Source organism: Hypanus sabinus, chromosome 2 (assembly GCF_030144855.1).
Source record: "Hypanus sabinus isolate sHypSab1 chromosome 2, sHypSab1.hap1, whole genome shotgun sequence".
NCBI classification, from domain to species: Eukaryota; Metazoa; Chordata; class Chondrichthyes; order Myliobatiformes; family Dasyatidae; genus Hypanus; species Hypanus sabinus.
The window spans coordinates 127,117,189-127,133,344 of NC_082707.1; the positions used below are offsets into that span (position 1 = coordinate 127,117,189).

A 16,156-nucleotide genomic window follows, 5' to 3' on the forward strand; every position below is an offset into this window, starting at 1 on the left:
ACGGTTGTGGATGAGGAGCCGATTAAACAGGGAGTTAGTGAACGTTTGTGGAAGGTGAAACTGTCAAACAGGGAGTGAGTGAATGGTTGTGCATGGGGAAACTGTCAAACAGTGAGTGAGTGAACGGTTGTGGATGGGGAAACTGTCAAACAGGCAGTGAGTGGACGGTTGTGGATGGGGAAACTGTCAAACCGGGAGTGAGTGAACGGTTGTGGATGGGGAAACTGTCAAACAGGGAGTGAGTGAACGGTTGTGGATGAGGAAACTGTCATGCAGGGAGTGAGTGAACGGTTGTGGATGAGGAAACTGTCAAGCAGGGAGTGAGTGAACGGTTGTGGATGAGGAAACTGTCAAGCAGGGAGTGAGTGAACAGTTGTGGATGAGGAGCCTATCAAACAGGGAGTGAGTGAATGGTTGTGGATGAGGAAACTGTCAAACAGGGAGTGAGTGAACGGTTGTGGATGGGGAAACTGTCAAACAGGGAGTGAGTAAACGGTTGTGGATGGGGAAACTGTGAAACAGGGAGTGAGTGAACGGTTGTGGTTGATGAAGCAGTCAGATAGGGAGTGAGTGAATGATTGTGGATGAGGAATCTGTCAAACAGGGAGTGAGTGAACGGTTGTGGATGGGGAATCTGTCAAACAGGGAGTGAGTGAACGGTTGTGGATGGGGAAACTGTGAAGCAGGGAGTGAGTGAATGGTTGTGGATGGGGAAACTGGCGAACAGGGAGTGAGTGAACGGTTGTGGATGGGGAAACTGTCAAACAGGGAGTGAGTGGACGGTTGTGGATGAGGAAACTGTCAAACAGGGAGTGAGTGAAAGGTTGTGGATGGGGAAACTGTCAAACAGGGAGTGAGTGAACGGTTGTGGATGAGGAAACTGTCAAACAGGGAGTGAGTGAATGGTTGTGGATGGGGAAACTGTCAAACAGTGAGTGAGTGTGCAGTTGTGAATGAGGAATCTGTCAAACAGGAGTGAGTGAACGGTTGTGGATGAGGAAACTGTCAAACAGGGAGTGAGTGAATGGTTGTGGATGAGGAAACTGTCAAACAGGGAGTGAGTGAATGGTTGTGGATGGGGAAACTGTCAAACAGTGAGTGAGTGTGCAGTTGTGAATGAGGAAACTGTCAAACAGGAGTGAGTGGACGGTTGTGGATTTGGAAACTGTCAAACAGGGAGTGAGTGAACTGTTGTGGATGGGGAAACTGTCAAACAGGGAGTGAGTGAACGGTTGTGGATGGGGAAACTGTCAAACAGGGAGTGAGTGAAAGGTTGTGGATGGGGAAACTGTCAAACAGGGAGTGAGTGAACGGTTGTGGATGGGGAAACTGTCAAACCGGGAGTGAGTGAACGGTTGTGGATGGGGAAACTGTCAAACAGGGAGTGAGTGAACGGTTGTGGATGGGGAAACTATCAAATAGGGTGTGAGTGAACGGTTGTGGATGAGGAGCCTATCAAACAGGGATTGAGTGAATGGTTGTGGATGAGGAAACTGTCAAACAGGGAGTGAGTGAACGGTTGTGGATGGGGAAACTGTCAAACAGGGAGTGAGTGAACGGTTGTGGATGGGGAAACTGTCAAACGGAGTGAGTGAACGGTTGTGGATGGGGAAACTGTCAAATAGGGAGTGAGTGAACGGTTGTGGATGAGGAGCCTATCAAACAGGGATTGAGTGAATGGTTGTGGATGAGGAAACTGTCAAACAGGGAGTGAGTGAACGGTTGTGGATGGGGAAACTGTGAAACAGGGAGTGAGTGAACGGTTGTGGTTGATGAAGCAGTCAGATAGGGAGTGAGTGAATGATTGTGGATGAGGAATCTGTCAAACAGGGAGTGAGTGAACGGTTGTGGATGAGGAAACTGGCGAACAGGGAGTGAGTGAACGGTTGTGGATGAGTAATCTGTCAAACAGGGAGTGAGTGAACGGTTGTGGATGAGGAAACTGTGAAACAGGGAGTGAGTGAACGGTTGTGGTTGGTGAAGCAGTCAGATAGGGAGTGAGTGAATGATTGTGGATGAGGAATCTGTCAAACAGGGAGTGAGTGAACGGTTGTGGATGGGGAAACTGTGAAGCAGGGAGTGAGTGAATGGTTGTGGATGAGGAAACTGTCAAACAGGGAGTGAGTGAACGGTTGTGGATGAGGAAACTGTCAAACAGGGAGTGAGTGAACGGTTGTGGATGGGGAAACTGTCAAACAGTGAGTGAGTGTGCAGTTGTGAATGAGGAAACTGTCAAACAGGAGTGAGTGAACGGTTGTGGATGAGGAAACTGTCAAACAGGGAGTGAGTGGACGGTTGTGGATGAGGAAACTGTCAAACAGGGAGTGAGTGAACGGTTGTGGATGGGGAAACTGTCAACCAGGGAGTGAGTGACCGGTTGTGGATGGGGAAACTGTCAAACAGGGAGTGAGTGGACGGTTGTGGATTTGGAAACTGTCAAACAGGGAGTGAGTGAACGGTTGTGGATGGGGAAACTGTCAAACAGGGAGTGAGTGAAAGGTTGTGGATGGGGAAACTGTCAAACAGGGAGTGAGTGGACGGTTGTGGATTTGGAAACTGTCAAACAGGGAGTGAGTGAACGGTTGTGGATGGGGAAACTGTCAAACAGGGAGTGAGTGAAAGGTTGTGGATGGGGAAACTGTCAAACAGGGAGTGAGTGAACGGTTGTGGATGGGGAAACTGTCAAACCGGGAGTGAGTGAACGGTTGTGGATGGGGAAACTGTCAAACAGGGAGTGAGTGAACGGTTGTGGATGGGGAAACTGTCAAACAGGGAGTGAGTGAATGGTTGTGGATGGGCAAACTGTCAAACGGAGTGAGTGAACAGTTGTGTATGCGGAAACTGACAAACGGTGTGAGTGAATGGTTGTGGATGGGGAAACTGTCAAACGGAGTGAGTGAACAGTTGTGTATGCGGAAACTCTCAAACAGGGTGTGAGTGAACGGTTGTGGATGAGGAAACTGTCAAACGGAGTGAGTGAATGGTTGTGGATGGGGAAACTGTCAAACAGGGAGTGAGTGAATGGTTGTGGATGAGGAAACTGTCAAACAGGGAGTGAGTGAACTGTTGTGGATGGGGAAACTGTCAAACAGGGAGTGAGTGAACTGTTGTGGATGGGGAAACTGTCAAACAGGGAGTGAGTGAATGGTTGTGGATGGGGAGCCTGTCAAATAGGCTGCTATGTTCTTTTTGGCGCTGAGCTTTGTATCTTTTGAATCCCTCATCCAGGTGAGTGGAGGGTATTCCATCACACTCCTGATGAACCTTGCAGATGTAGAACATATTTTGGGGAGTTAGGAGGTAAGTTATTTGCCACAGGTTTTCTAGCCTCTGACTTGTTTTTGTAGCCACTTAATGCATATGGCCACTCCATTTCATTTCCTGATTATTGATAAACCCAGGGTTGTGTTTAGTGGGGGAGTCAGTAATGGGAATGCCACAGTTTATCGTGAGATGCTAGCTTGATTTCCTCTGGTTGGATCTCACTATTGCCTGCCGCTTGGGTACTGGGGTATTTTGTTTTGTTGAAACTGTTTCCTCCTCGTGGTTCTTGAACCACTTCTGTTTCAATACAGTACCCATTTATTGCACATTGAAGCCCCATATACGGCTAAGTGTAAGTCACCAGATAATTTGTTTTAATGATGTTGTCTGATGAAAGGCTTTCAAAACCAAAACTAGGGGTTTTCAGTATAATGCCACTCAAAGAATATGGAGAGGTGTCAGGGAATGCAGATGGATAAGGCCGCAGTGAACGGAATATAATACAGGAAAATGAGAGATCATCCTCTTTGCTAATAAGAGATAGAAAGCTGTGGTGTTTTTCAGATACTGGAAAGGTATTTGCACGGACTGGGGTGTCCTTGTTCATAATCAATATTAAAGATAATTGGAAAGTGCCCGAGCTATTAGGAAGCCAAATGATTAACACAGTGGATTTGAAAATCAAAGCGGAGCCTTTGCATTGGAAAGATTGTGTAACTCTCTGGTCTCCTGTGAAGGGCGGATGCGTTTGCAACAGAGGGAGTCTGTGAAGATTTGCTACGATAGATTTTGAAGATTTTGGCTTTGCTGTATGAGAAGAGATTAAATAGATTGGATCTACACTCACTCCAGTTTGGAGGAGAGTGGAATCCCATTTTAATGTATAAAATTCTTAAGGGTCTTGACAAGTTAGATGCAGAGATGAGGTTTCCTGAGGTGTTTGGAACTAGGGGTTGCAATATCAGAGTCAAGGGTCAACCTGAGTGAGAAGAAATGTTTTTGGTCGGAGGGTAATTTTTCCATTGTTCTACCCAGGAGAGTTCTGGAGACTCTGTCACTGAGTACGTTAATATATTTTTATAAATGCAGAGAACTGAGGGAAATGTACCAAGGTACATCAGCCGTATTTTTTAATGAATGGTCTGCGTAGGGCTGAATGGCTTATATTCCTGCTATGTTTTGTGTTATAGACTGAGTTTTGGTTTCACAATCAACAAAAGTTGTTCACCTCTGACAAAATGGCATTGTCCAATTACTAGTCAGCCTTGAACTGTGTGCTTTGGTCTCTGGACAGGTGTTTGAGGACACAGCCACCTTAACTCAGAGGTTAACTGGCAATTCATGGGGATAATACTGATCTACAGTTTGAACCAATCAGCATTAAAGTTAACACTTCCTGGTGGAGGAAATAAATATATTCTTTCACTTCCACCTAGTGGAATTCTATCGAATCGCAGCCAAATCAGCAGGTTTTGAGCTTAGTTCCACGCAAAGAGCTAAAGATTGTGTAGGCGGTAGTTTATCAGATGTCCATTAATGGTTAAGTGAATGGGGTAATATTTTGAATGATGGGGCTTGTCAAAAAGTCTGCTATCCACAGGACAAATTTGCAAAATATTTGAAAACTGCAAATAAGTATGCACTGAGGTTCTGCCCAGAGACTAGATCCACCATGGGTCTTTCACTGGTTAAGCTCTGTGGATCTGAAGCAATAACCTGATTCTAACTAAGGTTATTCTCAGGAAACTAAGCAACCTGAGCATTCATCCTCTGGTTTGCAGCAGAGATTTGTGATGCTTATACTGATGTTATGTTGACCATCTGTCAATCACTGTGACTGAGCCTCCACTGAGACTTGCTAAGAATGGATCTATTTCACATCACAGCTCTTCCTTAGGGTTCCCAAATTGCTAGAAGTTAATGAACTAAATTTTGTAAAATAATTACTCCGAGTAGTTAATTCAGTTTACGATCATGGGAAGAGACAGGTTTTACCATTTTGACTCTGCATCTTTTAGTCTCTACAGCAGATGGAGCTTCTAGCATCATTTCTAATTTTGTTTCTTCTCAGTCAGTGAGCTTGGTCTTGCCGCTGTGGATTTGGCCTCGCTGGAGGTGACTGGTTGTTGATGATATCCCATGGTCTGTGAAGGTGCTTCTACCGTCAGTGCTGACTGCTAGGTTCTGCGTACTTCTGCTTAATCAGCCTGATCTGACAGGCTGCTGGAGCCAGCCATCATCGGGCTGCAGGGTTTCACAGCAGTGAGCCTGACTGCAGCCATCTGGAAATATTACAGACTGGTGTGACCATAATGGTCCCGGAGTGCTGAGAATAAAGCTTGTTATATCTCCTTGAGAAAGAATGAATAGTTTTGAATCTCATGTAATTTTCTTTGAAATCTTTTCTGCCTCTGAAGGACAGGGACTTGAGAAACATTTCCATGGTTGTCTGCAACTGATCCTTGTTGAACAGTTGTCAGGTTATTCATTTGTGAGAGTCATCTCATCAAGTCTGACCCCTTTTTGACCCAATGCTAATAGACTTGCTGTTAAGCAATGGTCTTTGTATCCTGATTCGAAATGGGAATCCTTGGTTAAAGTGCCTATTTGCTCTTCTTTCTGTGTACTCTCTGATTCCCATTTTAGATAGCAATGCCACACCGCTTAAAAAAAGGTGACATTATGCTGCAAACTTCCCACTTCTCTGTTGCTCTTGCCAAGAATAATTACAAGCAATGGAAATGGAAAATACTTGTAATACTCGGCAGGTCAATTCTGAGGCTCAGAACAGAGATCCTCCTCTGGGAGGATGCTTGAGGAGGCATGGAAACACATCCACTGCTGGTGCTCTGAGCTCTGTGGAGATCAGTGCACCATAAAGTGACTCCTTTACATTATGTTGTGAGAATCCTGATTTTTGTCCTGATGTCCAGTATTTCTAGCTTTCTGACTGAGCTTTAATTCTTGTGCTGATCTTAAATGGTATATTCCTCCTCCCTATTTACAAAGTAATTCCCAACCCACTTGTTCACTAACTGGCATTAAAGTGTGTCAGTAATAATGTGAAAGGTGAGCAGCCATGTTGATTTGTAAATTGAGCAACCTTAAGGGAATGTATGTGCATCTCGGTCTGTTTTCTGCTCCAAATAGATCACTAGATAGCCGATATTATCCCACTGAGAGGAGGCATCTTGTGTTAGAAATGGCCAGTGATGTCTATATTTCTCCTTTTAGTGATGTCGATTCACCATACAGTCCTTCACAGTCCATGCCATGCATTGGAGACAGGTATCGAGTTTTGGGAATGTGACCCTCTTCTGCCTGAGTGAAGATTCCATATCTGTAGCTAACTGCAGCATCTCTATCTGATTAAAATTATCTGATTTTGGTCTTGACAGAGTTTACATTTTGCGACACCATATCTGTAGGAGCAGGTCAGACTTTCCGCAATACTTGTGGTTCTTCAGAGACCTTTTAGCCTTCCATTAATTGCATTGAATGACAGTAGCTGTTAGGCTGGCTGAGTGGGGTTGACAGCTCGCTACCTTGCACACAGCAATATCCTACGAAAACAAAAATGGAGACAGGTCATTCATTGCTCTTAATGGCCAAGCTGTGAATATTGGCCAGCACATGATGAAAACTCTCCTGCACTTCATCAAGAGTGATGGGATCTGAGGCAGCAGAGTGGTTTGTACACATCCTGCACAGATTCTTTGCACACAAGCATCTGGCTATATTTGAAAAGGTGGCTGTGTTCATGTTAAAAATATTCTTGCTCTGTTTCATTCCTCTCCTAGTTCTGATCCGCGAGAAGCTGGAAAATGATGGGCTGAGTAACAAAACCCTGAAGATCACGGACTTTGGCCTGGCACGTGAGTGCCACAAGACAACCAAAATGAGTGCGGCAGGCACCTATGCCTGGATGGCTCCAGAGGTGATCCGGTCTTCCATGTTCTCCAAAGGAAGCGATGTCTGGAGGTATGGTGCTGTCCTTTGCCTGTGTTCATCTCCCATTAACCAACAATATCACCTGTTTTGAAAAGGGGAGGGATTGGGAGAGGGTATGCTGATTTGTTTGATGGAATGTTGAAGAGTGGAATGAGGTAGGGATGAATTTCTTAATTTCCACGGACCGAAGTGAATAGGGATGGATGCAGGCATGGGCAGATGGTGGGCTTTTTTGAGTTCTTTTCGTAGAACAGAAAAGCTGAAGCCATTAAAAAATGTTCTGAATTTCACTGTATAAGTTACTGAAATTTCAAAAGTTTCCCAAATCATCCATTGCTGAAATTATGTTAGAATATCTCTGAGAATCTAGCCTAGTCCCAACATATCGAAGCAATTATAAAGAACGCAAGACAGTGGCTGTATTTCATTAGGAGCGTGAAGAGATTTGGTTTGTCAACTAAAATACTCAAAAACTTCAAAAGATATACCGTGCATTCTGACTGGCTGCATCACTGACTGGTGTGTGGGTGTGGGGTGGGGGCTACTGCACAGGACCAAAAGAAGCTACAGAAAGTTGTAAAATTAGTCAGCTGCATCTTGGGTACTAGCCTCCATAGTACTCAAGACATCTTCAAGGAGCAATGCCTCAGAAAAGCGATATCCATTATTAAGGACCACCATCACCCAGGACATGCCTCCTTCTCATTGTTTCTGCCAGAAAAGAGGTACAGACGCCGGAAGGCACACACTCAGTAATTTAGAAACAACTTCTTACTCTGCCTTATGATTCCTAAATGGACATTGAACCCATGAACACGACCTTACTTTTTAAAAATGTATATTATTTCTGTTTTTGCACTGTTTTTAATCTGTTCAATATGCATATATATGTACTTACTGTAATTGATTTACTTATTTCTGCTTCTCTCTATGTTATTATGTATTGCATTGAACTGCTGCTGCTAAGTTAATAAATTTCACAATGCATGCTGGTGATAATGGACCCGATTCTGAGAATATTAAAAAAATGGAATTGTAGTTAGTTGGAATTGGTTTATTATTGTTACATGTACTGCAATACAGTGAAGACCCTGTCCTGCACACTTTTCATACTGAGGTAGAACAATAATACAATACATAGAGTCTAACAACTACAGAGGAAGTAGAGTGCAGGTAAACATAACAGGGAAGAAAATAAAGAATCCATCTTATTATACTAGGGAACTATTTAATAGTGTTATAACAGCAGGGTAGAAGCTGGTGGTGCATATCTTCAGGCTGTAGTTGTAGTTGAAAAATTGGAGCAGGTGTTGATCATCCAGCCCCTTAAGCCTGCCCATTCACTCAATGTGACCAAGGCTTAATCTGCCCCAAGCTGCATCTCTTCTGCACCATTTCCCCAAGTACCTCCATTGACCCTGCCTCCACAGCTCTCCAGAGCAGGGAATTCTAGAGGATCATCAACCTTTATCATGTGAGAAATTGTTCCAACACACCTCCAGCTCATAGTTTTGTAACAACTTCTCTTCGCATGCGACTCCCCAACTTGTGAAAATATCTCAACATCTACCCTGTCATTTCTCTTTCAGGACCTTAGACATTTCACCATGATCAGCCCACTTTCTTCATTTTTTGTACTGCAGACTTCCACTGCAATTCCTTTTTTTATTAAAAAAGGAATGTACTGAAGAGGTGATGAGAAGATGAAAGTGATTGGACACCTTGTTCAGCCCTTCAGTCCTAGTCCCTCACTTGAGCCACCTACATCACAAGGTTGATGACAGGATGCTTGTCCTTTGCTTTTAAACTAGGTGAAATTAAATTCAGTGGTAACTGGTGTAATCCACTTGCTGAGGTCAAAAGTTATGATTTGCATGGGTGAGAGGTCATTCACCTTGCCTCAGCTAATCCAACCCCAACCTGAGTCCAAAGAGTTATGCAAAAAGAAATGCATCCTACAGCCCAACAAGTCATTATTGACTAGAAAAGATTTGAGACTTACTCAGTTTTTATTAATTCCACAATGCCATTAACCCCTCCCAGATTCCACATGTGCCTATGCTGAGAGCAGCTGGAATTGCTAATTGACCAGTTTGGATGCTTTTTGAGATTTGAGGGCAAACCAATGAAGTTGCGATGAGAACACACGTATTCTGGGATTGAACCTGGGTCACTAGTGCTGTGAGGCAGCAGCTCCTCAACCAGCACCATTGGGTTGTTTTTTTAAAATCAATTTTGACACTCTGATCCCAAGTTGACTAAGGCTCTGTGCATTTGAAATTTCTTACATGTGCATCCTAGAAGTAGTTGCAAAATCAAACAGACTGAAGGTTTGCCCTGAGGCACACACATTCCAAATGATTACCTGGATGGGTGTCACATTCCCTGATGGGGACTGGGACATTTAATCTACATGTATACTCCACCTGCCTTGAACCCAATATAAATATTTGAGCCCTGCAGTGACTGAGGTTAGGTAACAGGCATTAAAATATTGCTGTTGATTATGAGACTGAGGGTCTGGAAGAACATACAAATGCATGTAATCCACATATTGCCTGGTGTTTTGAAAAACTGAACATGCTGCATGGAACTGCATACAATGAACAGCCAGTGTTTGGGACACTGGTTGGCATCCATGTGTCCAAGAGTGTTTTTTCTTTCTTTCTCCCTCTCTCTATCTCTTTATCTATCTCTCTCTCATGCCTCTACCTGAGACAACACAAACCTTTGAGTATGTGCTGGATCACAGAAGGTACAATGATATTATTGGATCAGTTAAGAAATACTTATGAATATTTTTGACCTGAAGGTATTCTTGGAAGCTACAGTTGTTCCAGGAGGTGATTAAACTTTAGGAAAGTATCTAAAATGTTGCTTCCTCTTTAATTTCTATTTAGTTCCCTCGTTCCCTCTCTATCCGCTTGACTCTCCTTTTTTTCCATCTCTCTGTCTGATTGCTTGCCCCTCCTTCCTTTGTCCCTTGAACCCACCTCTCCTTTCTCAATGAATGTCTCCCCCATTTCCACTGCTCAACTTGTATATTACACCCAGTGACCATTTTGTAGGTTTTCTCTTCATTTTAATTCTTCCTCGACTTCGTATATCTTGCAGAACTTCATTGCTCTAAATGTCTTCTGGACCAGCCCCTACCCATGTTAAATATCTCACACTTTGAGAGTGAGTCAGAAAGCATTACCATGAGGCAAGTGATACACTTAATGGTGCAGGAGACACAGTGTAGATTCAGGCAATGTAGGGGGGCGCACAGTGCTAAATCAAACCAAGGCTAGTTTGTGAGGGGACATCAGCTTACAAACAATGTTTCCTAGGCTTCTTATCTCTAAACTCACTCCCAAACCTCTGATATGAAAACAGGGAGTTGAGTGGATCAATAACAAGTAGTTTTGCGATTACTTATAATCCCTCCAGCATTGTGCAGTTTTTGATGTCAATTCTAACAATGTTTGTATAAATCTCAAAGACGGCTTGTGCAGGAATGGATATTTTCAAAAATTAGAGCATGAAATAGATTCACAGCCTGTGTTAAGTATCAGTGACAGAATTCTTGAAAGGATGTGATACCAGCCAATAGGATGAACATGGACAAATGGTTCAGCCCACCTCCGTTCATCTCCGTATAAAATGATCGTAACACAATATCCAAATGCATATTTAGTAATTCTGTCATTTTCCTGTTGCTGTCTTACCCGGGATCCATTGCATTTCATAAGTAGGAGACTTACAAAGGACTTTGTTTTATTGTTATTCCTCAGTTTGAACCAAAGTCTTTTGTGCTCTGTCCTAAAAATTGTGCTCATGGTTTGACAGACCAATATCTTTTTTTTGCCTTGTTTATCCCTTGGGGTGGGTCAGTGGCACAGCCAGCAGAGCTGATGCCTCATAGCTCCAGTGAACAGCGGGTGCTGTCTGAGTGGAGCTTGCTTGTTCACTCTGTGACCACCTGGGTTTTCTCCCAGTGTTCTGATTTCCTCCCACACCCAAGGATATAAAATTAATTGGCTAGATTGTAAGTGTAGGTGGCTTCCAGTGAGGGAGGGAGTTGATGGGAATGTGGCAAGAATAAAATAGGATTAGTGTTGATCGGATGAGTGCAAATGGATACTTGATGGTCAACATAGACTCAGTTGGTTTCTGTGACGTATAGTTCTACCATTTAATTTGCCTCTTTCTAAATTGGAATAATCAAAGATACATTAGTTTTTTTAAAAGTGAAACTTAAGTCAAATCTTTATCAGCCTTACTACTTGAGAGAAAGCACAATTAAGGTTTTGTGCTGAAATTGTTTATTTCTCTGCTGATTTCTCTGGTCTTTCCTGGTTATTTCCTGTGATTATATTAAAAAATGGTTGAGTTAGATTACATCGCCTACTTGCAGATCACTGCTTTAAATATTACAATGTATTTTACAGCTACTTTTAATTTTTTTTTAACCAAGAATCTTCTTGTTCTTAGTTACGGAGTGTTGTTGTGGGAACTGCTGACAGGAGAAGTTCCATTCAGAGGGATCGATGGGCTTGCTGTGGCTTATGGAGTGGCTATGAATAAACTGGCCCTTCCCATTCCCTCCACCTGTCCAGAGCTTTTCAGCAAACTCATGGAAGGTAAAGTCTTTGCTTTCATCAAAATGAAACCTTCTGCCATCATCTGCAAATAGAAATACTGTAAGATTGAAAGTCACATTAAATTGTTCTAACATTTTGTATTTTTGTCAAGGACATGGCATTTTTTTCTGACAAGGCAAAATACATTTTAAAGGATACCTTTGAAAGCCGTTTTTTTTTTGTACAAAGAAGCCTAATTACCTTTCCCACTTGCCAAGGCAAAGATCTATTTGAGAGTCCAGGTGTACAGAGCAGTGGCTTGCAAAGTGGAAGGTATCACTCCTCTGGGAACAGTGGGAATTTCTAAGGGGTGGGGGGGGGGCTTGGTATCAAGGGAGCAGCTGAGGACCTTAATTTAATAAATGAATTGTTTGTGATAAGCATTTGATCCTCAGTGCCTCATCATTGATTACAATGATCACGTAATCACCTAATCTCTTGCTAACCCAACATTCTTTTAGACTTTGCTTGAAGTGTGTTACAGTTGTTGAAAAGCAATGTGGCACCACTCTATTTGGCATATTATGAGAAATTTGGACTGAAGAAATTGTTATTTTTGGGCCTGACCCACAAATTATTGCTGTTCACTACTGTAGTACAGTGTTAATTAGTGTGATTCCCATATTCTAATCATGCAGTGACATAATTCCTGTGAATTAGTGTATGGCATTCAGTGGGGTAAAGTTCAGAATCTGACCTTCAGAATGGTCTTGACAGCATTTCTCTAGATCAAGGCCCAACCAAGGTATCGCCACCCCGCTTATTACCTTCAGGCAGAGAGTCAGGTTTTCCCTGAGCAATGAAGATGTCATAACTTTCCCCTTTGTTGATCGCTGTGCTTAAGGGAGGTTGGACTTAAACAAAAGCAATTGACTGGTCGTTAATCCATAATAAAAATATCAGAAGCAGACCAAATGAAAAAGAAGTGTAGACTGTATAGCATGGAGTATCTGAAATATGGATTTATACCAGCAGCAACCAACCAACAGCGGCCAGCATGTCTGTTGTGTGAAAAGGTATTTTCAAATGAGGCAATGAAACCATCTAGGCTCCTGCACATTTGGAGAGAATACACTCTGATAAAGCAAAGAAGAACTTGGCTTAGTGGCAATCATTTCATGAAAACGTTCAAAAACAGAAAATATTTCAAAACAGGTTTGCCATCATTTCATAACAAAACAGTGATAGTTTGTGTGTTTCATACATTTGATTGCTCATTGTTAAATCTGGAAAGCCCCATTTGATTGGAGAGGAACTGATTTTGCCAGCAGTTAGTGAAGTTCTGAGTACAGTTTTGCATAAGTCACTAGATCAAATAACGCTGGCCCGTAAATTTTTTTGGAAGTGTTGCTTCCTCAGAAATATTTGTGGTTATGATAGTGTGGTGAACTACATATACCTGTCTGGACACGCCCCCTGCTGACTGCTCCTGTGGCTCCTCCCACAGACCCCGTGTGGTGAACCACATATACCTGTCTGGACACGCCCCTGCTGACTGCTCCTGTGGCCCCTCCCACAGACCCCTGGATAAAGGTGATGGAGGTCTGAGCCCGGCCTCTCAGTCTCCAAAACGTACTATGGTGGTCACTCACTGCTTGTTCCTTCTTCCAGTCAATAAAAGCCGATACCTTGCTTTTACGTCTCAGAGTGAGTTATTGATGGTGCATAAATTTTATTGACTGTAAGTTTTAAAACATGGAAACCGTTTTACGTCTGGAAAGATTGGATTCGGACCCCCAAGACCCTGAAGCAGCTCTTGCCTTTGAACTCTGGCTTGCATGCTTCCAATCATACTTGGAGGAGGTTCGTGCAACTGAACCTGCTGTTATGCACTGAATTCTCCTCTCAAGGGTCACCCTGAAAGTTTACTCACTTATCAGGGGCCTGCCGACCTACGTAGGGGCACTGGATGCCCTCAAAAGACAGTACCTGCGGCCGGTGAACACCGTCTACGCAAGACATCATTTAGCTACGGGATGACAGCGGCCTGCAGAGTCGAGCGCCGAGTTTCTTCGAACTTGTGACTGGAAAACTCTCACGGCAGAACAGCATGCGGAGCTGCTAGTACGAGACGCCTTTGTTACAGGAATCAGGTCAGTGCATGTGCGTCAGCGGCTGCTGGAAAATGCTGATCTTACCTTACGCTCAGCAATCGAGATGGCCGACATGCTGGAGGCTGCTCTGCACAACGCTGACGCTGTCCAGCTGCGTGATTCCCCGCCGGTTCCGTGGACACCTCAGACCCCGCCTCCGCCGGTTTCCGCGAGCGAATTCGTCAATGCCGCTGCCAGTCGCAATTCCACGAACCCCCCGAACCCGACCACGGCTGCGGCCAAGTGAAAGCCTGAGCTGTGTTATTTCTGTGGACTCGAAAAGCTCCCCTGAAAATGGTGCCCGGCCCGAGAAGCAACCTGCTCCAGCTGCGGGAATAAGGGCCATTTCACCAAGGTCTGTAAGTCTAAACTATGAGCGGGGTCGGGCAGCGCTGCGTGTGAGACATGGGGGCCGCCATCTTTGTCGGCGTCAACATGCCCCTCCCCCGCCCTGCCGGTGTTTACCGGGCACCAAGACGGCAGTTCAACTCTGGCCACTGTAACCCTCAACCAAAGCGCCCCACACCAGCTTGCAAGGTCAATGATGGACATCCTGGTGGAGGGGCACAGGACCAGCTGCCTGTTTCACACGGGCAGCACCGAGAGTTTTATTGACCCTGACACAGTGCAACGCTGCAGACTTGTGACACGGCCGGTAAGCCAGAGGATCACCTTGGCTTCTGGGTCGTATTCCACAGACATCTGGGTGGGTTGTGTAGCGACATTGGTGGTGCAGGGCACAGAATATCGGAACTTTGCGCTACTGGTCATGCCTCAACTGTGCGCACCTGTACTATTGGGGCTGGTCTTCCAGAGCCATCTTGAACGTGTGACTATGGCATATGATGGGCCCCTCCCACCACTCACTGTCAGGAATCCTCAGTTTTGTGGGACTTCGCCATATACCCCGCTACTGACCACACACACACACCGAACCACACATCCCACCCAGCACCATGCCGACAGCTGCGCTACTGACACCATTTGCAGCCTCTCCACCCTCAAGATCCCTCCCCCACTACTGTTTGCCAACCTGACCCCTGACTGTAAACCTGTGGCAACTAAAAGCAGGAGGTACAGCGCGGGGGACAGGGCCTTCATTCAGTCAGAGGTGCAGCGGCTGCTCAGGGAGGGGATCATTGAGCCAAGCTCAAGCCCTTGGAGGGCCCAGGGGGTTGTTGTTCAGACTGGGCAGAAAAATAGGATGGTCATGGACTATAGTCAAACCATCAATAGGTTCACGCAGCTTGACGCATACCCCCTACCACGCAGCTTGACGCGTACCCCCTACCCCGCATCACGGATATGGTCAACCAGATAGCTCAGTACAAGGTGTACTTGACAATAGATCCGAAATCGGCTTATCACCAGCTCCCCATCCACCCAGAGGACCGTCCCTACACCGCCTTCGAGGCGGGTGGCAGGCTCTATCACTTCCTGTGCGCTCCATTTGGTGTCACAAATGGTGTCTCAGTCTTCCAGAGGGAAATGGACCAGATGGTGGACCAGTGCCAACTGAAGGCCACATTTCCCTATCTGGATAACATCACCGTCTGTGGTCATGACTGGCTGGATCACAACGCCTACCTCCAATGATTGTTCCAAGTGGCTGAAGCCCTGAACCTTACTTATAATAGGGACAAATGTGTGTTTGGAACCACCCAACTCGCTATCCTTGGGTATGTCGTGGAAAACAGGGTCATTGGCCCTGATCCCAACCGTATGCACCCCCTGTTAGAACTCCCTTTTCCCACCACTCTCAAAGCCCTCAGACGGTGCCTGGGCTTCTTTTCCTATTACACCCAATGGGTCCCCCATTATGCTGACAAGGCCTACCCCCTGGTCAAGTCTACCACTTTTCCCCTCTCTGCCGAGGCCCGTGCGGCCTTCAATGGCATTAAAGGGGACATTGCCAAAGCTACGATGCATGCGGTGGATGAGACCATTCCCTTCCAAGTAGAGTGTGACGTCTCCGATTTCGCTCTGGCTGCTACCCTCAATCAGGAAGGCAGGCCAGTAGCATTCTTTTCTCGTACCCTTCAAGGCTCTGAAATTCGGCACTCCGCGGTGGAGAAAGAAGCCCAGGCCGTAGTGGAAGCTATTAGGCACTGGACACACTATCTCGCCGGCAAAAAGTTCACCTTGCTGACCGACCAGCGCTCGGTTGCGTTCATGTTCAGCAACCAACAGCGGGGCAAAATCAAAAATGATAAAATTTTGCAG

General features: G+C 45.0%; 1 protein-coding gene across 1 annotated transcript in view; it reads left to right on the forward strand.

Moving 5' to 3' along the window:
• The window catches only part of map3k9 (mitogen-activated protein kinase kinase kinase 9), a 373,986-nt gene that overhangs the window by 307,130 nt on the left and 50,700 nt on the right, over positions 1-16,156 (forward strand). Inside the window, exons 3-4 of the mRNA XM_059990213.1 lie at positions 7,065-7,245; positions 11,692-11,840. Coding sequence (XP_059846196.1) covers positions 7,065-7,245; positions 11,692-11,840 — 330 coding nt within the window. The remainder of the gene's footprint in view (positions 1-7,064; positions 7,246-11,691; positions 11,841-16,156) is intronic.